General features: G+C 42.0%; 1 protein-coding gene across 8 annotated transcripts in view; it reads right to left on the bottom strand.

Annotated features, from left to right (window-relative positions):
* Positions 1–26,426, bottom strand: part of OSTN (osteocrin) — a 115,962-nt gene that overhangs the window by 17,020 nt on the left and 72,516 nt on the right. For 7 of the 8 annotated variants that reach the window (XR_015700515.1, XM_087739715.1, XM_087739711.1 and 4 more), the window contains one exon: positions 389–487. Coding sequence is in view for 7 of the 8 variants with exons in the window: in XM_087739715.1 (XP_087595841.1) it covers positions 389–487 (99 nt within the window). In the remaining variant the exon portion in view is untranslated. Of the gene's footprint in view, positions 1–388; positions 488–8,321; positions 8,437–26,426 lie in introns of those variants that run through there. The other variant, XM_087739712.1, reaches the window with a different exon arrangement.

Here is a 26,426-nt window from a genome sequence, read left to right as displayed (position 1 = left end):
ATTTGTCTTTAAGAAAAAGAATGAAACCTTCCCTTCAGGGTTAGAGGAGTCTGCTCCCCCTGACCCCCTTCACCTCCTTCCCCTCTTCAGGAAGTTGTCTATTCAAAGTCACTGGACAATATTTTAACGCACAGAAAATCCCATGGTGCTTCACGAGGGGTTGCATGAATCTGAGACTTAATTCTGCCCGTCTCCCCAGAGCCACACAATTTGCATCACTCTTTTCACTGGGGAAGCTGTCCTGCTCCTGCTTTGCCCTCACAGAGTCAATACTGACTGTTCACCTTCCAACACAGTTTGGAGACCATGGTGTCTTCCACACTCTGTGGCCAAGAACAACTGGAAGAAGAGTAGGGCTGTGTGACAACCACCAGAAACATTCACCTACCTCTGGCGCTGCCTCTGCAAGGAGCACCGAGCTGGAGTGCCACCGCAGCAGAGTAATCACAAGGGCCAAATGCACCACAACAAGCTGGAACTGCAGCATCTGTAAAGGAGAACAATCTATTAATGGCTTCACAGATGCATTCCCAAGTTCCCAGAGGAACCTTGCTCCAAAGGTCTTTAAGAAGTGAAAGCAAAGGGAGATTCTGTTCCCATGGCTGTTAATATGTTTTATCTTACAGAGTCACTGCATAAAAACCAGATAGTGCCAGCTGAGTGCCCTTCACCTCTGGGTGCAGAATCAGCTCTCTCCTCTTTGCTCCTTTACAGCCCTGCAAATCGTTTAATTCCTTTCTGCACAATGGGCCAGTCCTTGCAGTGCCAGGACTAACAAATGCAAACTTGTGTTAAAACCAGATGAACTAGACACTCACTTATAAGCAGGGAGACTGGCTCATAGCCACCCAGATTGACCCTGACCTCCCCACATAGTGGAGAGGTGCCTAAAGCTGTTACAGAAATCACATACCTCCCCAGCAGCATTTTGAAAGCAAGGCTGCATTTCACCAGTCCTCAACTGAGTTAATAGTAGCCACAACTTCCAGGATCTTCTTGGGATCCTGGAATAAAGTTATCCAGCTTCCACACCTGGGAAAATCTTACATGGGAATCCATCGCTCAGAGTGATGGAGTTCTGACCACATGCCACAGCTGCAGAAGCCTACAGAGCCTTTAAATAATGCAGGAAGAGTCAAGTTTTGGGAGGCTGTCCTGGTTTCAGCTAGGATAGAGTTAATTTTCTTCCTAGTAGTTAGTATAGTACTGTGTTTGGGATTTAGGATGAGAATAATGCTGATAACACACTGATGTTTTAGTTGTTGCTGAGCAGTACTTACACTAAGTCAAGGACTTTTCAGCTTCTCACCCCACCCCATCAGCGAGCAGGCTGAGGGTGCACAAGAAGTTGGGAGGGGACACGGGTGGGACAGCTGACCCCAACTGGCCAAAGGGCTATTCCACACCATATGACGTCATGCTCAGCATAGAAAGCTGAGGAAGAAGAAGGAAGCAGGGAGCATTCACTGTTATGGCATTTGTCTTCCCAAGTAACCATTATGCGTGACGGAGCCCTGCTTTCTTGGAGGTGGCTGAACACCTGCCTGCTGATGGGAAGCAGTGAATGAATTCCTTGTTTCGCTTTGCTTGTGTGCGTAGCTTTTGCTTTACCTATTAAACTGTCTTTATCTCAACCCATGAGTTTTCTCACTTTTACTGTCCCAATTCTCTCCCCCATCCCACCGGGGGCGGGGGGGGGGGAGTGAGCAAGTGGCTGTGTGGGGCTTCGTTGCCAGCTGGGGTTAAACCATGACAGAGGCTCAGGATCAGGAAGCTGCTTCCTGCAGGGATTTCTCTGGCCATGGGTTTAGGCTACATTATTTAAGCCCTTGTTTGGATCTTGCTCTTAAAACCTGACATGCCTCCAACTCACACAGGTGGGAATATTTCAGCTGATGTTAATAAGAACTAGGCTGGGGCCTCTAGTGCCAAAGGTATCTGCTAGTTTGTTGATTACTCTGTCTCCAGGTCCTGCCCCAGAGTATAATTCAAGCCTGATTCTGCCATTCTTTGCTGACTCTCCACTTGGCGAAAGCAGAAATAAAAAGGATGTATAAATACATTTCTATGATGTACAATAGTTGTTTTATCCTCTGCGTAGAAATTTCTCTTTAGATCAGGCAGAAAACACGTGGTAAGAAACATTTAGCCTTGTACTTTTCCCCACATTCCAAAAGAGAAAAGCCACAAAACTCTTTGGAGTCCAGTTTTAAAAAGTAAAGTTATAACATTTGCAGCACTGTTTCTTGAAACTGTTTCTTGCTTGGCTTTTTCAATACATTTTACATGTGCTTCTGTTATTTAGTTACTCCATTATGCTTTTTTTTTTTTTTTATATTGTCCATGAGGGATCAGCAGGGAGGAAGAAAGCTGCTGGTTATTCTGTAGGGGTGAAGCAGACTAAGTTCACTGGAATCAAAGGACAAAGACAAAGCAGTAAGCCAGGTGGTACCACTGTCTCTCAGTCCAATGGCAACTGCCATTGAAGTCAGACAAAAGTCTGTCTTAGTGTTTTTAAATCTGTAACCCTCTACAATGTATATTTTTGTATGTGGGTGTACATTGAAATTTGAAGTAGTAGTCTACTACTTTCGCAGGTAACCACATCCTGATTATTTGGATACAGAGACATAAAATAAATGGCAAGGTTAAAAACACATGTTTATTATGGTTTAAGGTCTGTGCTGGTATTCATTCAATCCAAAGACCTAAAAATAGCAACTGGTACACTAATCAAAATAAACATTAAGGCACCTGCAACACAAAAGACATTTGATTAACTGGTCAGAACTCGACGCCAGTGAAATTAGAAGCAGAGGAAATTGTAAGGACTTAAAGTTTGGCTCTAGTTCCCATAGAAATGAGTAGCTAAGCAGCAATGTCACCGGTTTAAAAGGGAGTAAAACTAAGTCCAGCAAGATCCTGTTGTGCTGATTTTCACATGGTGTTGTGACCAAGGTGGGAGAAAGAAGGAGGTTTGTTCTAGTGGAGCAGTTTAGCTCTAGAAAAGCATTTGCAAAACTCAGGGTGCAATGAGGACTACGTAAACATAAGTAAAATCCCACTGTCTTCTGCCAGTCTGGGACTTACCTTTCCACCTTCAGCCATGTCATAAGATCTTATATGTCAAAATCAGTTGTTGCTTTTTTTCCCTTGAGCTCATCTGTTGCAATTGGGTAAACTGAGCCCTCTTGACAAAAGGGGCTTTCCCAGCCATGCACTGGTTATTGCTTCACCCCATCCGCATTTTACCTTGACCCATTCCAAGAAAGACCTGAAGTGAGGCTTGACAGTATTTGTTACTGAAGGAGAACAACCAAAGCTCTGACAACCACGTGAGCCTTTGCAAGATGCATGCTTCCCACTTGTGTTGAATTTCCATTCTTCTTCTGGAAAACTCTTCACCACCAATTTCACAGAGATAGGTCAAGGGATTGGGGTATAATTCCATGTCTTTATTATCTCAGGGTCTGGTCTAGTGTTATCTGACGTAAAATATGGTTTACCCTTTACTAAATGTAACTGCAAGTCTGAAATTCAGACATATTTATGTGTTTTAGTGATATTTTAGCTTGAAATGTGTCAAAACTAAAATTCCTCATATAATTATATATCTTTGTTGCAGGTCCAATTAAAATAAAATTAAAGATAAAAGAGAGAACATTATTTTACCTTATCAAAGCAGGATAAACATTCAAAACTTTTTCTTGGGAATCTGTGCAGAGCCATTTTCCAAGAAAAGATCACAAGAAAGTGAAATTCTTTACCAAACAGAAACTGTTAAGTCTCCAACATCAAGCCAAAGGACTTAAAAGATGTTTTTCTTTTAAAGAAAAAAACAAAAAACAAAATGACATCCTGAAGATAAGTGGGCTGAACAAACCCCAGACAGCATGCAATTCATCACCAAGCTCCAAACCCATTGCCTGTCAAAAATGGTAACAGCTGTCATTGTTCTTACCCATTTGAACTATCGTATTTCACATTACTGTGGAGATTACTCTGCAAGTATAAATCACAAGAGCTTTATTTTTCTTGCTGGGCTGTTAGCAAGAGAACTGAGGCAAGACATCATGCTTTGCACTGTAATCTTTCACTTCGGCTACCACTATATATTGATGACTATGCTCTGCTAGTTGTTGCAACACCAACACAGGACATGCCCAAACTCACCTGCAAATGAGGACCTTGCTCTTGCAACGAGCATGCTGTGGCTGAGCCCAGAAGGCCTTGAGGTTTTGTGCTGTATGCTCCCAAACAGACCCAATGCAGAGCCAAGACATGACTGTCCTGTAGGCTCTGGGAAGCTCCTGGCAGGGCCCATTAGGACTCCAGTCCTTCTGCTTTATAAGCACTGGGATGGTATTGGTGAGCCTCCATCACCTGTTAGCCATGAGGATCTCTCATACCATGCAGATTCCAACCAGCTGGGGGAAGTCACAGCTGTGTCTGCAAGCCAGTTACTGATGTAGTTTGTTGCTGCTCCAGAGCCATAAAATAGAAAATTAACTGCTGCTACCTATCCAAATCAAATGCACAATTGTGTCCTAACATTGGCCTCACCAGCCTTGGATTGGACACCTGATGGGAATCTGCCTTATGGCCAATAAAATTATGATGGATAAGTATCTTACCGAAAGAACAACTTATAAATAGCTTGTGTGAAGCTCTGAGAATAAGTCTGCTCTTGCTGAAACAAATTTGCCCTACTTTTAAAAGTTGTAGGATAGATCCTCTGAGCACATTCATTACCACAAAGCCAAAAATATGCCCATACCAGCACTCCTAGTGATTTCAGAAACTCCTAAGGGATCATGTATATCTCAAGTATAATTTTCTAGTCATATAAATATCAAAGAAAAGGGAGAAAAATCAAAACAAATCCCACCCTCTGAAAAAAATTGCAAAGCCCAAAAATAGGTTAGAGTGATGTTTTTGTTCTCATCCCACAGATGAGATATAGAGCACTTCTTACATACTGCTTTCTAAAAAGATACTGAAACAAGATGTTGAAGCATGGGACTTTGTGGCAAAATGAAATGTAAGCAGTCAGTGTCAGGCACTTTATGTTATTAATAATATGTTTCCTGGAGTAGGTGTAGATTTTTAAACAATGTCATATATTTTATTAGATATATGGTACAGACACTGTCAACTTCTACAATGTAAATTTCCCTCTATTTTCAGTTTCCCAAATATGTAGATAAATAGATGCAGGTAAGTTTCATCTGATGTAACCAGAGAGAACTTAAAATTCATGAACTTATTCAAGAGGCATAAGACTAGTGATTTTGAGATAATGCCTAAGTATTTCTGTGTCCCAAATGAAACATTTTGTTTGACAGCATTTCAAGGCTAAGGATGTTCCACTTTCTGAAAATGAAGTTCCTTAAAGGTTTCCCAAGAAGGCACTTCAGATTAGTCATGGCTTTTCAAAGTCTTCATTTCAATAATTGCATTCACTGTAACAATATGATTTCCAGTGTTCGGTCCTGACGTGTTTTCCTATCACCATGACAGTCATCTTTGCCTGTATTTTACTGAAGTATCAATTGTAAATGCTGACTCAGCTATTGATAGCTGCGCTTTTCACAGACACAGATGCAATCAGAGGATGCTCAAGTATACAACTGTTCCTACCATCTGTACTCAGATAAAACAGATTCAGACTAACCGATAGCTTAGTCCCTGCAAAGCTTTGACTAGACCCTGCCCATGGAAGACGCAACGTTTGTGGGAGCAGCACAGGAATCACACGGCTCATATGAAGAAAGGCTGAAAATGTGGCCCTCTAGTTCCCATGCAGAGTATGGAAAGTGTACAAATGAACACAGCCTTGCTGGGGTACATTTGCTTAACAGACACAAGCATGAATCAGGAAAAAAATAACTGACAAAGGTGGACAAACACTTGTGGAAGACCGGTCAGTCATGGTCCTCACCTCTTCATTTGAATAAAGAGCATGAAACCAAATGGCCATGCAGAACAAGTGAGGACACTTTTCCTTAGAATGAGCAGGAAGGATACAAGTTAGACATTTTGCAAAACTGACTACACTGTGTAACAAATCCATTCTTAGCAACAGATTTTAAACATTAAAAACCCCAAACTCACATCAGTACCATAAAAGTAGGAGACCATGAAGCAGGAGACACAAACAGAAGTCATAAAACCCATCTAGAAGCCTAGGGACTATTAAATAAGAAGGTTGTTATGAAGTGTAAGAAAATATCTCTTAATGGGAAAAACCTATTTCCACCTTTCCTAAGTGAGATAATTGAGCGAGCTACAGTATTCTTGGTATGCACAATGGAAAACAAAACATTATTAGACTATTCTTCATTGCCAACAAACTCTCAACCCTACACTATTTATATATGTACTGACTGAACATGCCAACTTTTCTTAACGTTTCTAACAACTTTACATTTAGCTTTCTTCCTTCAATTTTAGCATGACAACTAAAAACTGTTCATTGTTAGAGTGCCATCTTCAGCATTTGAAGTAAAAATAAGAAATCTTTCTATCAATAAAAATCAAGAAATATATCGTGTTTTTCTACATTCAGAAAAATCATCTCCTTTCCTAACAGCACTGGAGTGGTAAGTGGAAGTTCTTCATACCTCATATGAAGAGTATATTATCAGAATATGTCATCAACACAAAGACATAGGCCATTCAAAGTCCAGTAAAAATATCCTTCAATATATGTCTTCAAGATAAGCTCTTAAGAGACAATAATGGCATTGGAATTTCTTAACAACAGAATCAAACACTGATGCTGATTTACTGGATAAACACTTTTAAATGTTCTGATCAAGGATGCTAACTGAAGAAGAAAAGTCAATTGCTTGGTGAAGATGCATGGCAAATGGAAATTAGAGAGTAATCTGTTTCTCTGGGTTGAAAAGGAAAGCTGCAATCAGTTGCAATCTTTGTCAGGGTCAATCAAGAGAGTTCTTACAACTGTTGTATGGTTTGAGTTTTTAATTTGCCATGTAAGAAGCCCAAAGAGGTACACTTGTCATTCATTCAAAGAGTGAAAACGAAGCCTAATCTGCTGAAATCAGTGTGGCAGGTATTTATAGATACTGCAGAACACCTTGTCCAGCCAGATATATTTTGCAGTTTTCCCATCATTTACACCACAGATTTGCTTGGTTTGGAGTTGGGGGTTTTTTTGGCTGTTATTCCTCATGATTTTCAAAGTATTTTACAAGAAAAGTGAGTTGAGCTGCATTTTGAATACAGGTTATCAGAGACAGATAAATGTAATAATTTGCCCCAGGCTTCCTGAGTGAATCAGTGGGCAGGGGCACAAAGCGTCCCCACGGTTTCTCAGCTTTCCGCTCTGCACTCCCCATGAGAGGACGGTCATTCCAAATTGAAGACCCAAGTAAGGAAAGCTAAAGGCACTCTGTGCTTGTGCTTCAAAAATTAGTGGATTCTGAACTTTACTGTAGCCTCTGGACATATAAACCAAAGGTTATTCACATGCATTTACTTGTACAACTCCGGTGTGGGAGGCAAAAAGAAACAGTGAAATAGTTTTGAAGCCAGAATGGAGACATTACAATGACTATCACTGATTCAGAGTCTGCCTTCATTTACAGTGGTACAAAGCTGAAGTAATCAGATCACTGGATAATGATAATTGCTCTGTTAGCGTAGGAATGTTTTTGCAGGGTTATTCTATTATTGCAGGAAAGTGGCAGAATCTGGATCAACATTTATCTAATATGGAATATAATAAAACCCTTTTGCAGATCCATAAATTAAAGACTTTCCCTAAATCATTTGTCTTGTGTTTTACAATATACTACATGCAGCAAACTTGTCTACCACATATGGTATTTAGTAATGCAAAGGAACTATTCTGTCATAGCTTTTCAGCTTATTTTAAGAAGTAATAAGCATTTGACAATAACATATACAGAGGAAAATCCATAACAATATAAACAGACAGCAGTTTACTGCAAAAGCATGAAAGTAACTAGTCATTGTTGTAAAATGCACTGATGCTTCTTGTTTAAATATTGACTGATTAACTGAAGGAAATAAGTTTCCACTGAATATTATTAGTTCAGTTTTAGTACCAAAAATACTAGGTGATAGGCATCTTATTATCTTAATCTCAAACTGGAAAAAGAAGCTGTGCTTTTTCCATCAGACATGAGCATGTGTATACCCTCTGCATGCCTGTTAATACAAAAAACTTGAAAAAATTAAAAGGAAGAAAGCACAGAAGGGAAGAAAGCTGCTGTAAACAGAGCAGAAGACACAAAACATCCCAAACCCATCTCTGTCCTCACTCCTCTTACCTTGCATTGGATACAAGCAATTCCAGCCTTAATGGTCCTGCTATGTTCTTCCCCCTAACTTATCCCTAATGTTCAGCTTGCTTTCAGAGTTTTTATAGTCTCTGCTGTAGGCTACAAACTCCAATCCCTGCCTTTGCTTTCTCTTACATCATTTCTAAAGATTTTCCACTGATCCTTGCCCTAAACCTTTCTCTGTCCTGCACTCTCACACACATACTTGCCTCACATTTGTTATATTTATTGCTCTGATCAAGATGATTAGGTTATAATTAAGGGTCTAGGTTTTTGTTGGTGGTGTTTTTCTTTTTTTCGTTCAAGATTCAGACAGCCATGTGAGTGGAAAGATTTTCAGCAGCATCATCATTCCTCTAACCTCTCACTTTTGCAAAATGCAGTACAGAAACCTGATGTTGAGAATTATTTTTTTTTTTTAACTTTTTAACTTAACAGGAATAACTTTAGAAGGACTTAATTAACTTCAGGAAGAAAATAATAAGTGCATTTTTAGTAGACCAACACTATTGTAAGATAAGCATTAGAAAAGGAGTGTGTTTTGTAAAGCAAGTCACAAGAACTTAAGTCTTTCAGACACTTCATTTCAGTTATTGAAATGATGGTAAAGGGCGAGCTATGAAGCTGCCTATCTTCTCTAGGCAGTACCAGAGGACCTATTTCTTTCCCAGTTTGCCTCACTAGTATAAGTCTACCTTCTCTTTTGCCTCTTTCTTTTTAATCTCAGTTTTTAATTGATTCACACAGCAATTGTAGACCTGGTTTTGGGTCTAAAATTCCAACCTGTGCAGACTCCTTAACAATTAATTCATAGTGACTTTATTCTCTAAACAGATAAGCACAGTACTTTTAAAATAGTTTTTACTCTGACTTGCCAAAAGCTCTTCCTACAAGCAATGGGCAGTAAAAGGAAATTTCAAATGCAGCTTTGCAATTGGTGGGAAAAATTTGCGAGCCAGGGAGCAAAAGCTTTGATTTCATCATCTGTCTTAATCAGAGTGGTTAGAGAAAGACAAGAGTTTAATCGTATTGTAACACAGCTCATTTCCCAGATGAAGATGGCCACAGAACTTCACAGAGCTGACATGAATTGCCAAATCACGATAGTTCATTGCAAAGCGTGTTTTTGCCATGCTCTCTGACTGAGGTGTCCGGGGGGGGGGGGGGGGGGGGAATCCACGGACAATGAGAAGCTCATTTTGATCACGAGCACAATACAAATATACAGCCCCAGAGAACGAGGAGAGGCAAAGCAAGTATTTCTATAGCATCTCTCAGTACAGGCAGATATGTGAGTATGGCCTAGTGTACTGCTGCAAAAATATGCATTAGCCACATGAGCACCCACACCAGTATCAGGCTGGACCAGACAGGTTGGAACTGTTTTCCACCGCAGGGCATAACAGAACAGTGCTGGCAGCTGCAGAGGTCCAAATGGACTCTGTGGATACTAGAGCTGCAGCAGAACCAAAAGGGCAAAACCAAACAATTCCAGACTGCTGAAACACAGCTCAAAGTGCTGCCACTAGAAAAGAACTGGAATTGTGCTCCATTTTATAGTGCTACCTGCATTTAGACGGAGGCTTCTTGCTGGAAGTCCAAGGACACAGCAGCACTTGACTGATATGTATAAAAGATGCGAGCAGGATCTCAGGAAAAAGATAACCGTGATCTAACCACAAGATATTATTGGATTTATGGGGTACCTTTGCTACATACAACCATAAGGTGTTGCTGACCAGCTACTGCAGTTCTAGGCACTCGGTTTCTTTCTCTTTTTTTCTGTTGGAAAGACACAAAGTGGTACTCGCAGGCATTTACTCCTATCAGGAGTTTTTACAGGTCCTATCTCAAGCTCTTTAAAACAGAACCTCTGCAGGGCTCCCTTCTGCCACCACATTTGGTGTAGATGAGGCTAGTAGGAGGCATGGACTGTGCCACTGTGAGTAAGCTGACGACAGACAACCGAATGCTTGTAACGTAGGCATTTCAGTATTTCACAACACAGGGTGAAGCCTGGAGGATGGCCGAGACTCAGCCAGCTGAAGCTTAGCATCTCACAAGAGCGAGTGGGATGGTGGGCTACAGAAAAAGCAGGAGAAGAAGCATAGCCATATTATCATCTCCTTTCACTCTAAGAGGATGTCTCAGACCTGGTACTAAAATTTGCTTTTAGGCCCTCCACTGATGATCCTATAACAAAGCTCCAGCCACTTTTGTACCACCTGGACCTACTGTGAGGTTGTAGCTCTTCCTTTCAGATGTCTTACACACTCTTTCTATTTCAAAATAAATTTATCACTCTGCTCTTCCTACAAAAGCATACAATCTAAAAGATTTCAGAAATGGATGCTGATACACACAAGTATCATCATCTCTGACTAGGTGTGAAAGACTCAAATCTGAGTAATTAGCCATCTTCATGGGCTGCTGCTGACCTTAGAATAGGACATATGTTATCAGCAAACAGTGTTTTTTCCTGGGAAAAAAAAAAGGAATAAAAAAAAAGAATAGAGTGTTAGAGTGTTAACATTTAATTTCCTGCTCTAAACTGACTTAGATTTAGCAACAACTTACAGGTACCTTTTTGACACCTTCTGGAGAAGGCTGATAAGGAAGCTTCTCAGATAATGAAAAAGGCAAATGGTGGTTACTTAGTTGGCAGAGTTCCCAAGGAACAGACATGTTCAACACTACTGTGGTTTAATTATATTTACAGTATAATTAAGTTAGGGCAACCAAGAGTTTGGAAGGAATCTTTATTGTCTTAACCATAAATGAATAAACAAACATAATGTGATTTTCTTAACTATGAAGACAAAACCAAAGAAATGGGAGGAGGTAAGGACACAAGACATGAAGCTCTTTTTATTACCATCCAAGAGGAAGACAAACTTGCCTCCCTGCTGCCCTCATACTCTTGCAAGTATTTTCTGTAGTTCTTTCAACACTAGTTTGCAAATCAATTGAGCTGGCTCAATGTTTTCCTTAATTCACTTAGTAGACAAGTTCTTATTCAGTGAGCAGGAGTTAGCAAGGGTTCACTTGTGTAAGTGCTGAGCAATCTTGCTCTTCATCATCCTTACCTGTGGAAACTACATTTGGGTTTCTCAGACCTTGTCTTTAAAATCTTAGTAATGACATCTGAATATGGTGACACATACTTGCTTTTTTTCCTGTATCATACTTTTAATCTTTTTCTTCTCCCACTAAAGCATGTACCAGTACTGTTAAATCACTGTGATCTCCCCCTTCTGTCATTAAGTTGTCTTATAGGAACTCTACCTTCAAATTATGTCACCCTTTCCATTGATCACCGATTCCTCACACAAGGTCGCACATTTGTCATTTGTAAATCAACGGGAATGGTGCTGGGTCCAGAAAGCGTTATGGCCAAAGCAGTAGACCTATCCTCAGGCATTTTTAATTGAGCTGGCATGGAATAAAGGCATGTGTCTTGATACATTCTGATTGCTAGGATTATTCACAGTTTCACTAAACAGTGAGTGGGTCATTAGAAGTAGTCTAGTTCTGGGTTTAATATGGGAAATAAGGACAAAATTGAAGTTAGAAAAAGTGGAATTTTTTTTCCAGTTTTGAAAAGTTTTCCTCAAAATTCTAAGAAATAATCCAAGAACTTTTTTCTTTTCAAATTAAAACTATGATTTTTTTTTTTTTTTTATAAAGAGCTCATCTCTATAAGTCAGGTGCTCAGCTGATACTGATTCATATGGCTCTGAGAAAAACAACTGAGATATTCGAAATTATGATGCCTTCAATCTATTTTTATTTCTTGAGACAATAAACTCTTCTGATAGAATTGGCCCAATTCTGACACCAGTCTGGAAGTGGATTAGCATTCCACCAGATTAACCAAGCATCCAGCATTTTATAGCTACATCACCAGTTCACGGAGAACATCCAATATTATTTTGTTGCACTTACATTCCTATCTTGTCTAGAGAAGGGGAAACATTTTAAAATAACCACCACAGATTTTCAGTCACTATATAAGAGATAATTTCAGAAACCAAGCTGATTCCCACCTATTTTCATGTAGATATACAGAGCCAGAGAGCAGATGACTCACTGTAAGACAGAACTATGGAAAAGAGACTCTGCATTAACAATGTACACGCATGTTTTCCAATTAAAGGTACATTCTACCTTGGAAGGAAAAACTATGTTAAGACAGCTATTTTTAAATCTGCAAGCTATCAAAGTAGCTTTTGCTGTGCCACTTCCATTTAAGATGACTCCTTGCAGCTAGACAGATTTTGAGAAGCAAAACCCACAAAGTGAAGGTAGCATACAAAACTGAAGTCAGTAACATTCTTCAGCAATGCTAGGCTTCCTACTAGCAGTTTCTATATACGTACTTTTTAAAAGTCCTTTGTGCTAGAATTAAGTGCTTGTGATAGGAGCTGGGTAATGACATCTAAGAATCCATAAAAAGCATTCGCAAAACAAAGCAGAAGTCCCAAACAAGGACAGTTTATTGTAATGCAAGCTTTTTCTGTAATGATGCAGAAGGACGTGTTTGGAAAGAAAAAAGATAGTTTATCTTTTGTGCCCATGCCATTGGCTCCCAGCCCAAGATGGCTGTGAGGAGTGAAGATGGCCCAGAAGAGTGACAGGGCCTTTTGTGCTATGGACACAGTGGTCTACAAAGCAAGTGGATGAGAGGCAACAAAACCATACAAAGAGATCTCAAAGTACTAAGCAAATAGTAATAATTCTGGGCCAATACCAGCCTGGTCCTAATTCAAACTGGCAACATAGAAATGAAAATCAGTAGAGTGTGTTTCCATCCCCTCTAGCTACGCTACTTGGAGTCAATGCTAAATATAAAGATGACAAACTGAGAATGAGCCCCATCTTTCTGTGCTAAGAAAGAGGAAAAGAGTGGTGCTGATGTTTTCACACTGCCTCCCTTGTCGAAGACGTGTGCGCTGATGTCATCTGTCACTGAAATAAACTCTTTTTGACCCATGAACCTTTGTGGCATGGCACACAAAGCACAGAGCAGCAAAGCGTGCATCTTGGCTACATAGCACATACTTCAACTCCAGAGCTAATTACAAATGTGGCAATGTAGTACAGCACTGAATGCACAGCAGCAGCTTAAATTCAAAGACATGCTCACGAGAAGAAAAAATATGTCTGTCCTGAAACTCTGTCCTGACCTCTCACTTTTTTTTCACACAACTGATCACCATTTTCTGTGCAGAGCTGAGAAGTAAAGTGGAGTTTGGTTCATTGACAGCAGGAGAGAGGATACAGAAGAATTAAAGAAAGCAGCTAAGCAGCAAAATGACAACGGTCTGGGGCAGAAGGAGAAGGTGAGTGATATTCTTCAGACAGAAACCAGTGCTGTGGGAGCTGGGCTGGGCCACATGTGGACCACTCACAACATCACAGGATGCTGCAGGAAATGTCACCACTAGTTTCTTACCTGACACGTAGGCAGAGGAAGATGAAGCCATGCGAAATGTGGGGCTGGGCAGCTGTTTCTCCCTGGAAGCAATTCCTGCACCAAATGATGTTAATAAGGTGGCTACTGTCCCCTCATTCCTGGTAAGCCCATCCCTGGGATGGTGGCTTGCACAGTGGGACCATTCTGTGCTGGAAAGCCAACTAGAGCAAGCTGTTAGTGTAAACCTGGGATGTTAGAGCAATTGATGCTGATTGATTTGATTTCCTTCTCTGTTCTGCTTTGGTTTCAATGTACTTATAGTTAGTTCCTGCAACACACCTCACAAACAAATGCTGTTCTAGAAATGAAGATCTCTGGTATTTCTAAGAAGTAAAGACCTCACAACAGTTTTTAAGTTCATCCTAATGCTCTGGCCAAATTCTGCTACATTCCTTGGCCATGTTTCCTCTATCACTTCAACTGGACCAGAGACCTTTCCTTGTCAGACTCACTGCATCTTTCTGCAGTGAAGCTGTAATTTGCTAAACAGCTGCAGCATCACAACTGGATTAATCCAGGATAAACCAGTAATCATCTTCAATTACAGCACAAACATTAATCAGTCAATCACCGCCCTCTAGAGGCGGCCACGTTGCAGGTGGAGCTGATTTGGGTTTGTTGCAAATGAGTTATCTGACAGACAGAGCACTTCTGTATGCAGCAGGAGGAAAGTATTTGCTGATTAGAGTAGATCCATGTACCATTACAGGAACAAATTACTGAGTGCTGGTTGTCAGCTCCTCGATTACCCCTTCCTTCTCTTGCCTGGGAGGTCACCCAACTTGCAGCATTTTGCATTCATATATTTTGCAGTCATGATACTGCAGAGAGGAGTGAAACACATAGATAAATAGATAACTATATGACATAGCTATAATAAAAAGCAGTAAAAATAACACCCAGAGTAAACTCTCCTTTGTTTCAGTTTGTTTTTCACAAGCAATCTGCATAAACTAAACCAGTGGCACAACTGTACAAATGAACTGTGTTCACACAAGCTGGATGTGTTGGTGTGACAAAAGCAGCAAGCCTTTATGTATAAACACAACTACGTATTCTCATTTCTTTCCCTTGACTGGAATAGCCAAGAAGTTTTAAAAAGAAGAACATAAGGAGTGATGAATAGCGAGTAACCCACCATATAATCAGATGATCAATATACTGTTTCTGGTGTGCAAAGACCTTGTTTGAATAGGTGAGTATTTATTTAAGGAGAAACCGTTCTGTGCAGAGACTTAGCGCAAGATCCTGGAGGCAGGAATAGCTCATGGCCAGGTTTCCCCAGACACGTCCTCTTTTTTCCAGCTGGAAATTCTGTCTAGGTGGAATTCAGCAATTTTTCACATTTTCTTCTGGCGGGCTGGCCGGATGTGCTGGCTTGCCTGCGTACGGAGGGATTCTCCAGGTATCCACACGTATGCACAGACCATCTGTGCATGTGCAGCCCCATACCTGAACATATATTTCTGTTGGCAACATTTAATCAAAAAAGAGCAGATGTCCAGGATCCCAGTAACAATTTCATAGCAAACATTACCTTGGGATTCAGGAGAGCTGTGTTCTGTTATAGAATGGCAGCACGGTGGAGGTTGGAAGGGACCTCTGGAAATTGCCTAGTCCAACACACCTGCTCAAAGCCAGGTCAGCTAAAGCAGCTTGGTCAGGGCTGTGCCATCAAGTTTTGAATACCTCCAAGGATGGAGACTCCACAACCTCTCTAGGCAGCTTGTTCATTGTTCAGCCACTGCCATGGTTAAAAAAAAAAATCTGATGTTTAAATGGAATTTCCTGTATTCAGTTTGTGCCTATTGCCTCTTGCACTTTTACTGGGCACCACTGAAAAGAGTCTGGCTCTGTTGTCTTTACTCCCCCATCAGGTATTTATATGCCTTGATAAGGTTGCCCCTGCTATACAATCCCAGCTGTCACACCTTCTCCTCATATATGCCAGATGCTCCAAGCCCTTAATCACCTTGTGCCCCTTCCAGTATGTCCATGCCTCTCTTGTACTGGGGAGCCCAGCACTCCAGGTGTGTGCATACACTAACCAGCCTGGGATGCTGTTGGCTGCCTTTGCTGCAAAGGTACTGCTGACTCATGGTCAACTCGTCTGCCAGGACACTCGGGTCTTTTCTAAAAGCTGCTTTCCAGATGCTCAGCCCTCAGCCTGTGTTGGTGCATGGAGTTAGTTGCAGCTTCACTTCTGCCATGATTAGGTGACCTTGGATTCAGCTCTCTTGTCCTTACTGTCCACAGTGTTGATGCTACTAGCCTCCTTTGTAAAGAGATTTCAAACTTTGGTTGTCTGAGGTAGGTGTTATTTTATTTTTTCTTCATAGTTAACTATCTTATCATCCTCTGTCAACGTGTGGCTGCTTATATTGACAACATTCACTTCTATGTGGGCTTCTATAGCAGTCACTGTCCTGCTGCCCAGTTGCCTCAGATTTTATTTACTTTCTCTGCTACAGTGTTTTTTCTTTAGGAGCTTAGACACACGTACATACACACACATTATTCTGCTACACTACAGGTCTAGAAACTGAGACAGAATACTGAGCATTGTACAGTATCCTATAGCCAGGGGCTATAAAGTCCTCTTCAGAACATAATGACATAAAAAAATGCCCTTTGATCTTACCAGCTTCTTTTCCCTCTGTGGCTGCTGTATCCTAGCCTAGCCAATAAGTCAGGAGGAACCCCTGGATTTTGTTCCCATAGGGAGCGCAGGGCAGTGAACATTATCCAGTCCCTTCTGCATGGAACTGAACAATTTGTGCTTGATTAAAGCTGAGAGACTGGCAGCTTCAGAAAACTAAAGGTCCTAACACTGCCTGCTTATTCTTGCTGTGCGTTTCTTCGTCCTCCTCTGCATCATGCCAGCCACATGGCCTGATCCTTCCCCTCTGCAGGCTAAGGTTTGTTTTTCATGAGCATTTTCATGAGGACCTCTGCTCTGAAGTAAACTGGATTCCTTTGTGGGTTTTTCTATCCCATTTGAAGTTACAGTGTCCAAGCACTTTGGAAATAAACAATGATTCATATATTTTCACAACACCTTCAGGGGCAAAGTACAATTATCCCCTGCCAAATTTCAGAGCCTAGCTCTAAAAGTGCAGGTGTGTCACAGCTTCTCTACATAACTCTTTCCCTAGTCATATGCAGCAGAAAGCAGTCTTGTATCGTGAGCAGCTTTAAGTCACTATAACTATTGGCATTGCTGCTGGCATACTAATGAAGCTGTATAAATCATTGATTCATGGGAGCAATGTAATCCTCTGGGCTTCAGTTACTCACACCATGCTGGGCTATGTCCAAAACCCACATACTGCCCTCCCTGAGACGTGGCTGCTCTCCAGAGCCTGTTCAATCCCTCTCTCTACCTGTCCCCTTGTGTCCATCTCTGCAGAGGGCTTCTACATCTTACATGAGCACCTTAGAAGGGACAAAACCACCTTCCTTCCACTTGGTTGGCCCATTTATCCCAGGTGTGAATCAACTGGATCACATGTGAGAGGAGGTTGGCCCTCTACCTCCATAAGGGCACACATACTGGATTTGTGCTTACTTTACAATTAGACTTGGAACCCAGGAGCAAGAACATAATATAGTTTCTTATGTAACCATATATTTATTTTGGTTACGTGCGGCTTTAAGACAAATCTAAAATGGTGCTGGACCATGCTGCTGCCCTCAAAAGAAGTTTGTCAGCAGAGTAACAATAACGTTCTGCTTCTGAAAATGATGTGCTGGGCTTTATGGTCAGCTTTTAGGTTTCAATGCTTTTTTTCCACTTTGATATTTGAGTCCTCCCCTCAAAGCAAATCCTTCAAGTGTGTACATGGCTCTCCAAGCAATGGTCACGGGAGGACATCGACAAGCACAGAAAAAAAAGATGCTGACGGCATCTGAAAATGATTTGCAATCTCTTAGCCGCATGAGCTCAGTCGCATTAACATAGTGATTTAAATACCATGGATGGCTTTTCTGATGTTCTTTTAGAAATTTCTTATTGGAATTATTAGGCATCCAAAATATATTTAAAACCAACCAACCAACCAGTGGAATGAAACAGAGCAGATAATACTGACTAAGCACTCTGAGCCCTATCTTGCAGCCCCAAATCAAGCACATTGCCACGAAGCACACAACTCCAGTGACCAGACAGAACAGGATCCGGAACTGGCTAGTGAACTGCATCATGTCACAGAGGTTGGGACATTGCGTCACAAGAGGATCCTTCATGGCTCTGAAGCATTTACACTCCCCACAGCCCAGCCTTGTCCTAGCAAAGCCTAGTTGTCTTTGGGGAAAAAAATGACATTCTGAGGTTTTTGGTGCCTTGCACATCAGATGTGCTTAAGGAAAACACAGAAGGAGTGGCTGACTTTTTTTGTAAATACTGCAATAAAATTACAAATAATAACAGTACGTGATAAATTACACAAGGAGCATATTGAACACAAAAAAGAGGTGGGCTGCTAAGGCTGCCACTAAAAAAGGAACAGACCCTGCACACTGCCATGGATACCTCAGCTCTGTTGGCCCAGCGAGGGAGAAACCCTGCCCTCAATGGTGCCGTGCCGTGGCTTCATAGGGCTGGGGCATGCCAGGCTGCTGAGCAGTACGAGACTGCTTGCACATAGGCATTGCTGGGCATGTAATGATGCCACTGATGTTAGTCTTGCTCCTACAAAATGCTCGGAGACCTCCAATGCTGTCAGGAGCAGGGAGTGCTCATTTCATTGAGAGATTAATTTGGTTCCCACTGGATCAAATAGAAAGTCAACAACTGGAAAATACAGCCAGCTACCAGCCCATTCCGGTCTTCCCATGCCAGATACAGGACTGACTTCTATTCAGCTAGGTAATAAATGGAATAACTGATCTCGAGTCAATAGCCCTGATAGCAGAGAGCGCTGTCATTGCACTGAAGTCAGTGGAGCTAGCTGTGATTTACACAAGCATGAACCTAACCAAAGCTTGGCTGCACAGACTGAACGGAGAGAAAAATCAGACCCTTCTTCTTCAAGATATTTCTCACACACAACCACTACCTAAAGCACCCCAACCCTGCCCTTCTTCCATCCCTTTTTCCCACCTGGTCCTGTAAGTTCCTCAGACCAAAGGCTATCTTTTACTATTCAGTGGTTTTTTTTTCCTCTCCTCTCCATCTCAAGCAGGTCCCTTGCTCTACTGCCATGCAAATAACACAATATCACCAGCATCGCCATCAGGGAGCAGCCAGGGTTAATGAACAGCATTCGATACTGAACTGCAAACCTCTCCCTTCGCCTGTTGTCTGCACAGGCTCTTGAGGCTTCAGGCAGCTGGGCACGCCAACCAGAGACTCTCCAGGTTGTTTTCTGGGGCCTCTGGGAAATAGCTAGTGTCAGAAAAAGGAGTTTAAGCTAAGCATACAGCCACATGGTTAGAAAGCAGAGAAACCTCAGCCCGGAGTTGACAGTGACTGATGACTGTAGGTGCTGCGAGTATTTACTGCTCCTCACGTTACCCAAATGTCAGGGTTTTAAAGTGATGTAATTAAAGCACCACAGGAGTGCAAAGATCTGTGTAAACTGAGAGGATAATCACTATGCAAGCAGAGAATGAGCTGTTTGACTGTGTTGAAATTATGTTATTTGGTATCCCTTTAATTTGTCACATGACTTGATACACTAAAAAAACCCATATTGTGTTTTTATGCTCTGGGTCCATGACAATTGCTTTTCCTGCAACAGACAATGATTTGTAAAGTGACTTTTCTTATTCCCAAACCACCCAAAATTTTGCAAATTGGTTTCCACGAATTAGAAGTGGTTTAGAAATAACCTTGGCTTGGGGACTGGCTCTGTTATGGGGCTTTCGCTGCCATGACAGCTAGCTGGGGGAAGACAGTTATTTCTGAATTACTCTATTTTTACATTAATATTTCTTTTAGAGCAAAACAGCAGTAGAAGCAATATTATTTCTGTTGCTTGCTCTGAAACAGGACCGGTTCCTAGGAACCACAACTTTTTATCATCTGATCATAGGCATCCCTGGTCATTTCGTATGGAAGTATATCCACTGCCTCCTCAGTCTCAAGCCTTGGCTCAACATGGGAGTGCAGGAAGCAACCCCTTTTCTCCTCTGTGCTAGGAACTGCCAGCAGAAATATATCACACTTTATGACAGACAGCCTTGCATGGCCAAAACCCTACAGCCCAATATCACATAGACCAAGGTAGCCTTTTTCACGACATTAACAACGGTTCAAAAAGATAAGCCTAGGAGTTCTCATTTCCCAGGAACCCATCAGCTGCTGTTCACCATAGCCTGGGGCTAGGTTTGAATGCACAATGCAGAATTTCAGATCTCAATAGTTGACTCGCATACCTAAGTCAGGAGCACGGATACTCAAAAACACAGGTGTTTAAGTTCAAAGAGGTTGAAGAGCATCTTTGTGTGAAGCTCTACAACCCAGATCGATCCAGAGCTGTTCTGTCCCTGTCAGTTCTGTTCAGCCACATATTGTTTTGAAGGGTACAGAAACCCTGAACAGAAATGACTGAAGGGAGGTCCTCTCAGCCACTACCATGGTCCCCTTGCTCCTCTTTTTACCTTTTGACTGCTCGTTACCTCCTGCAATCAGGTCCTGTTCTTGCAGCACACTGGAGATGGCAGCAACAGAGAAAGCAGGGAGGTGCTACCTGTGCTATATCATTACAGAGCGAGGCATCGCATGATATGCTGAGCACTTCCCACCTGCAAACCGACCAGCTTCCACGGACAGCTATGACACCTCTAGATTAAGGATTAGATCTGACATTTCAAAGCTCTTGTTCCAGTAGTGAGGACACAAATTTGGTGCCTTCTGAGTGCTCTGAGGACCCAAGCATTGATATGTTTTGGTCATTTCACTGGGCTCTTCACATTTCAGAAGATCAAATGTGCAATTTTAAGGTTTTCAGAGAAATTGCAAAAGTGATTTAATGGCTCACTTAAAAATTTTAAAATATTTATCTTGAAAAAAGGAGTCCAACAACTTACTGGGGGGGAGCAGGAAGAGGGGAAGGGAAAAGGTAAACAAATCAAGAGAGGCACAAAACCGAACTGTATTCCAAGCACACAGTGGAAAACGCAGGTCAGTGCCAGAAGTCTGATAATCCAAATTCTCTTTCTATGCACCGACCTCTTCTGAGAAAAGGAAAGAATTTAAAGGAGCATAAATGATAACTGTCCACATTCTGGAAGCAAACCTAAAAGCACTGCCAGGAAAAATCACCCTTCTCGTTACAGAGCCATTAACACATTCCCTTCCCCTTCCGCCCCGGGAAGCAGAGCTGACACCTACAGAGGGAGGGGGAGAGAGCGAATGCTTCTTGCCCTGCAATGCACAGTCAGTCCTCAGCACAGCAGAAGGACGGACATTAAATCTGAGTGGCAGGATAGATGCATGTTACTGGAAAAAGCCACTGTAACACACTGAACATTGGCACCCCGGTAGGCACAGAGCACGTGAACAGAGCAGCATTACACCCATGGGAGTTCCCAGCAGACAAGGCGCAGGTCACTTCCTCCTTCCCCTCCCACAATGAATGACAAGCACTGCTTTAGGTACTGCCCTCCAAAGAGCGGGGAACTAAGGAAATTGTCCTAATTGCTTTTCTAAAAATCACAAGCTTCACCCCTTTTGCATACCGCAGATGGCTGTAGTAGCAACAACAGATTCACCAAAATACCAGCAGCTAGATCCACAGACAACGTAAATCTGTGCAGGTTTTATTTTTCCTTATTCTTCACACAGCTATATCCCCACTCACATACTCTGCATTATACCTCTCCTTTCATGCCATTCCATAGCTCCTCTTGGCCCCAGTGAAATGGAAGTCATATTCATTTTGCACATCCCCTGTATGCCAGTTATGTTTAGACACTTTTTCTGGCCAGCTTACACACTGATTAGTTCTGATTTGCACAGATAATCAGGATTGCAAAATCTGTCCCCAAAATTCCAAGTGGAGGATATTCTTGTCTACTGCAACTTTGTATTTGGCCCATTTGCCATAGCCTTTGCTGTGTTGAGGTAATATCAGTATTAGGAGCAATTAACTAAATGTTCTTTAGTGCTGATGAAAATCCTGAGAAATTCACTAAAATCAATGGTGATGTTCCAGATGAGGGAGGTATATGGCTCAACAAAAATAATGGAACAAAACCACCCACAGATGCAGGAGAAGATGTTGTCCAGATGGTTAAGCTAGCCTGGTGTCTGTCATGAACACATCCCTTAACACCCATGCAAAAACCTTTTGCACTGCGGCTTTAGCCCATGACACTTATCTCCCTGTCACTGGCCCAAAACTGCTGACTTTGTTGGCTCATGCTGACTTTCACTAGGTGAAAGCTTAACCACTGATATTACCTAGAAAACGTATTGGGGGGGGCAGTTGTTCAGCAGGGGTACCCTGAGTACCACTGCTAGTGAGCTCCAGAGCGAACCCCACTGGCAGGGTCAGAGGGCTGACTGCAGGGGGGATGCTCAGGGCAGGAAAACTCAGGCTGATCCCACCGCACTGGGACAGGGTGAAGGACACATGAGAAGGCAAGCACAGGGTGAAGGATAAACTAGAAAAATAAGTATCAGGGATTTTTTTATCTCACAGTACTATATTGGTGTTATAGTTTCTCCATACTCAGTAGCATTTACTTTGGTGTGACTGAAATTAAGATGTGGTCCAGGAGAACTGGAGGACTCCAAGACCAGCTGAAATCAGAGGAAATACCCCTTTACTTCACCAGCTTAAGCAAGTTTCCAGTGGGGCAAGTCAGCACAAATATCCTGAAAGTGGAAACAAATCACTGTACAGAGCTGCACAGATTTTCACAATGGCTTTAAATCAACTAAATGTTCCAGCAGCTGAGAATTTGGCCAACAACTTTGGCTAGAGCTGAGCCGACCTGTGTCAGGCTGGGATCCTGCCTTACAAGAAGACCTCTGCAAGTTCTGAACAGAGTGCTAGACTCACCAGTGCCGAGTGTGACAGGTAAGCTGCTGATGAAATGGAGTCTGAAGTCAAGCAAATAGCTCCAAACAGAAAACAGAGTTTTGGCTGCAGCTGCAGAAGAAAGGGTACACTAAGTTGGTCGTTTAACCATCAGCCCTCTTTGGACAAGGGCACCTGGACTAGAGAGGTTAGCTAGTGGGCTTTCACATTTCCTCAGGGAACTAACATCTGCATTTAATGTGCACACTTTGCTCAGATTTGTCCGTCAGAACATTAATCCAGCACAACAAAAAAATGAAAAACCCAAGTCACCAGCCGTGGGGCTGCTGAAACCAGGCCTTTTGGCTACTTCAGGGAGTTTACTAGGTGTGTATAAATAAACATGGAAGACTCCAATACTGCAGCAGTTTAACAAAGTGCTAGAATCCCTTCTGAAATGTTTATGAGGTGAAAATAAATAAGTAACCTCTGCAAAACCAACTGACATTTTTCAATTTATGAGGCTTCCCATCTCGCAATGTCTATTATTTTACATGAAGATTTTAATTTAAAAACTGCCTTTCTGAGCTATGCTGAGATGGGAAGGCTGCTGGGATTCTGGGCTGACATCCCAGGAACCGCAGTAGATTGCCTGGTATGCACAGTCGAGTTTTCTAATAAGGCGGTGCACATTTCCAAAATGTCACTGCACAAGTGGCCATTGGTGGAGTTATTTTAAGGCAGTGGTTCAGGAAAGCACTCAGACTTGTTGTGCCTGTTCCTGAATTGACAGACATGCATTCCTTGAACTTTCTTAAGACCCTGCTGTGAAGAGAGACTTTAATGGCAAAGACAGCTCCAGGATCGCTTCCTGGAAGAGATTTTTATCACTTGATTTTCTCCTCTCTGTACTGGTGTCAATAAGAAAAAAAATTACTGAAATTCAAGGAGTTAGTCCTGGATAAAAGCAGACTGAAGCCTGAGCTGAGTCATATAAAGCAGCTTCAGCTTTACAGCGGTGGTATCTTCCACTGATAATCTGCACTAGAATAGAGGGAAACTAGAGGGAAACACCAGGTGGACCACCCCTATCTGTGAAAGCTCCTTCATTTCCCTTTCAAACATAACATACTCATGGACAGCTTTGAGGCAGATGCATTACAAGTGCAGCCAGCCAGGTTGGTGGGTGTCGTGAACAGCGTTTATACTGTCAGGCAGTGATCTGAAAGACATTTCCAAATTTCTGCTCCTTACTTCGAGGCTCTGAAAGGCACATACATTCATTCCACCATCCCTCAGCTCCTCTCTCTTGGAATCTGGCTCATTTCCTTGTTTTTTGTCTTCATTTCTTTTCCCTGAGCACTTTAAAGCTAGACTTAATGCTCACAGAAGTTGCTGCTGTGGGGGATTGATTCTTTTTTCCCTACTGGAGCTGTGCAAGATCTTTCACTGCTGCTAAGTCTTTGTGAAAAAGAGGCTCGTGAAGGTCAAAATGTTTATCTTCCCTATGTGTGAGGTAGAAAATCTGAGGAACTTCCTTTTATCTCCACATCTCTGGATAAATAGATGGTCATGCTGCCGCTGCCTGCACTTCTTTATGCCCAAAACGGATACCAATGCTGAGCAAACCAGAAATGAGAATGGTATGTCCTTCATCACACATAGCCTTGTGATTTGGAAGGCAGCTAAAGCCCCAGATGTAATGTAAGCATCACCCAGGTCCTGGAGTTTGCAGGCAGGAGTCACATGCACTGAGGCATTGAAGAAAGCAAAATACCCTAATGGTCACAACCAAGGGATATTCAGAGTGTATTCAGTACAGAAGGCAAAAAAACAACCAAACAAAAAATGTTTCTGAAGGGAACATGCCTACAACCTTCACTGGCAGAAGGTTAATTCACTTCAAACAGTTACATGAGCATGCTCTGAACCTGGGCTGGTGGTGTTTCAAATGGTACTGCTGCCTCTCCTGAACACCAACAGCTCCTATACACGGGGGTGGCTGTGCAAGGAATGCGCACAGTGCCAGCATGGACCTGGCTGTCAGGAACATTATAGTCCCTGCAAAAGGGATTCCTTGGATCCCAGAGGGCTCTATGAAGAAAGCCTGATCTTCTGAGACTCATATTACTAAGTGACTTAAGAGAGCAGAGCCTAGAGCAACATTGCCCAACAAAGATCCTGCATGTGTTGGTATGTCATGAGTAACTACCTACACAAAGCTGAGGAATTTCTTTTTTCTCCCAACTAAATCTTCTCCAATTATTTCTACTGCCTATTTTTTGCATTACCTTGGTACTTCAGAACCTTGTCCCTGAACTGAGACCCCATTGAGTTGGACCCCTCTGCAATTAGCCATGGTTTTCCCCAGCCATGACTAACCTGAGTAAAAAAAAAAAGTTAAATCTGCAAAACTCTTCAAGCTTCCTGTTTGTCTGGTCTTCCAAGAACTTAATTTGCTAAATTTTAGTACTGAACCGTGGAGTATCTGCTCTTGTCCCTTAAGACACATTGAAAATAATTTGATTTCTTTTTTTGTCCGTTACTCAGTATTTTATCATTCCCTTCCTGACTACTCAACTTCTGTAGGAATATTTTATGACTGACTTTGTCAGAGGACTAAGGGTGTTGTAAACAAAGCAGATCAGCTAGGCCTCCTTTAATTATTGTTTTCCAACAAAGAAAAGGCAATTCATTGTCATTTATAGAAAAAAGTGCTTTACAATTTGCTCTGGTGCCTTTCTTATCTGTTTAAGTGCAAACTTTGACTGTCCTCTACTACGGAAAACAAAAAATCAGAAACAGTGAACTGTAGCTTGTTACATATTCTTCATACTCACGGAAATGACTACAGGAGACGTGTGCTTTGGAGAATGAAGACCTGTGTCACACCCATACTCAAAAACTATGTGTGCAGAGTTGCAATTGGTATTGAAAAGATGCAGCAGCAGAGGAACAGAACCCCTTCAGGATCTCCCTCGCACCCCCTGCCTGTGCCTTGCCACCCTGCACATTTCTTCTTGGATAATTTATATTCTACTTTTTTATCCCATGTAAAATGAGCTTCCTGTTTCCCCTTATCCCTATTTCTACTGCACTTCAGTGAAATTTGTCTTTCTTCTATTCTCCCAAGAGATTTAACAGAAAGAGACTGGGGAGTGGACAGCAAAAATGACACACTGAAAGGCAAAACAATAGCTGCAGGGACCATGTAAAGGGCAACATGAGGACTATTTTCATTGCTTTTCTACTAACTGGAATCTCCTACTTCTGGTTTGTTTTTTTTTGTTGGTTTTTTTTTTTATGTTGGGGAAAAATTATCATCTGAAGGAACAATGCCTCCTGGCACACTTCAAAATTCCCTCTTACCGGCAGGCTAGGATTGAAATGTCCCCATGAAAGCTGTTGAGAGCTGACAGCTGCCTCTTAGGAACTTCTGAGAACTTCTTCTCTAACAAAGATATCCACTGCCTTTACAGCTGGAAAGGTTAAACTGACTCAGCAAAGGAACTATTATTCTGGGACAGATTTAGCAAAGGATCGGAGAAGAGAAGGCTCAGTGATCATCGCTGGGGCAGTGGGTGCTTTACCTCGTGGCAAGGTGGTGGGCATGCTGCCATACAGTCCCTCCTCCTCCACCCAGGGGTT

This window comes from Nipponia nippon, unplaced genomic scaffold (genome assembly GCF_047370975.1).
Source record: "Nipponia nippon isolate SJK-2023a ecotype South Korea unplaced genomic scaffold, ASM4737097v1 scaffold_7, whole genome shotgun sequence".
In the NCBI taxonomy this organism is placed as follows: Eukaryota; Metazoa; Chordata; class Aves; order Pelecaniformes; family Threskiornithidae; genus Nipponia; species Nipponia nippon.
This window is presented reverse-complemented; position numbering and strand designations above follow the sequence as displayed.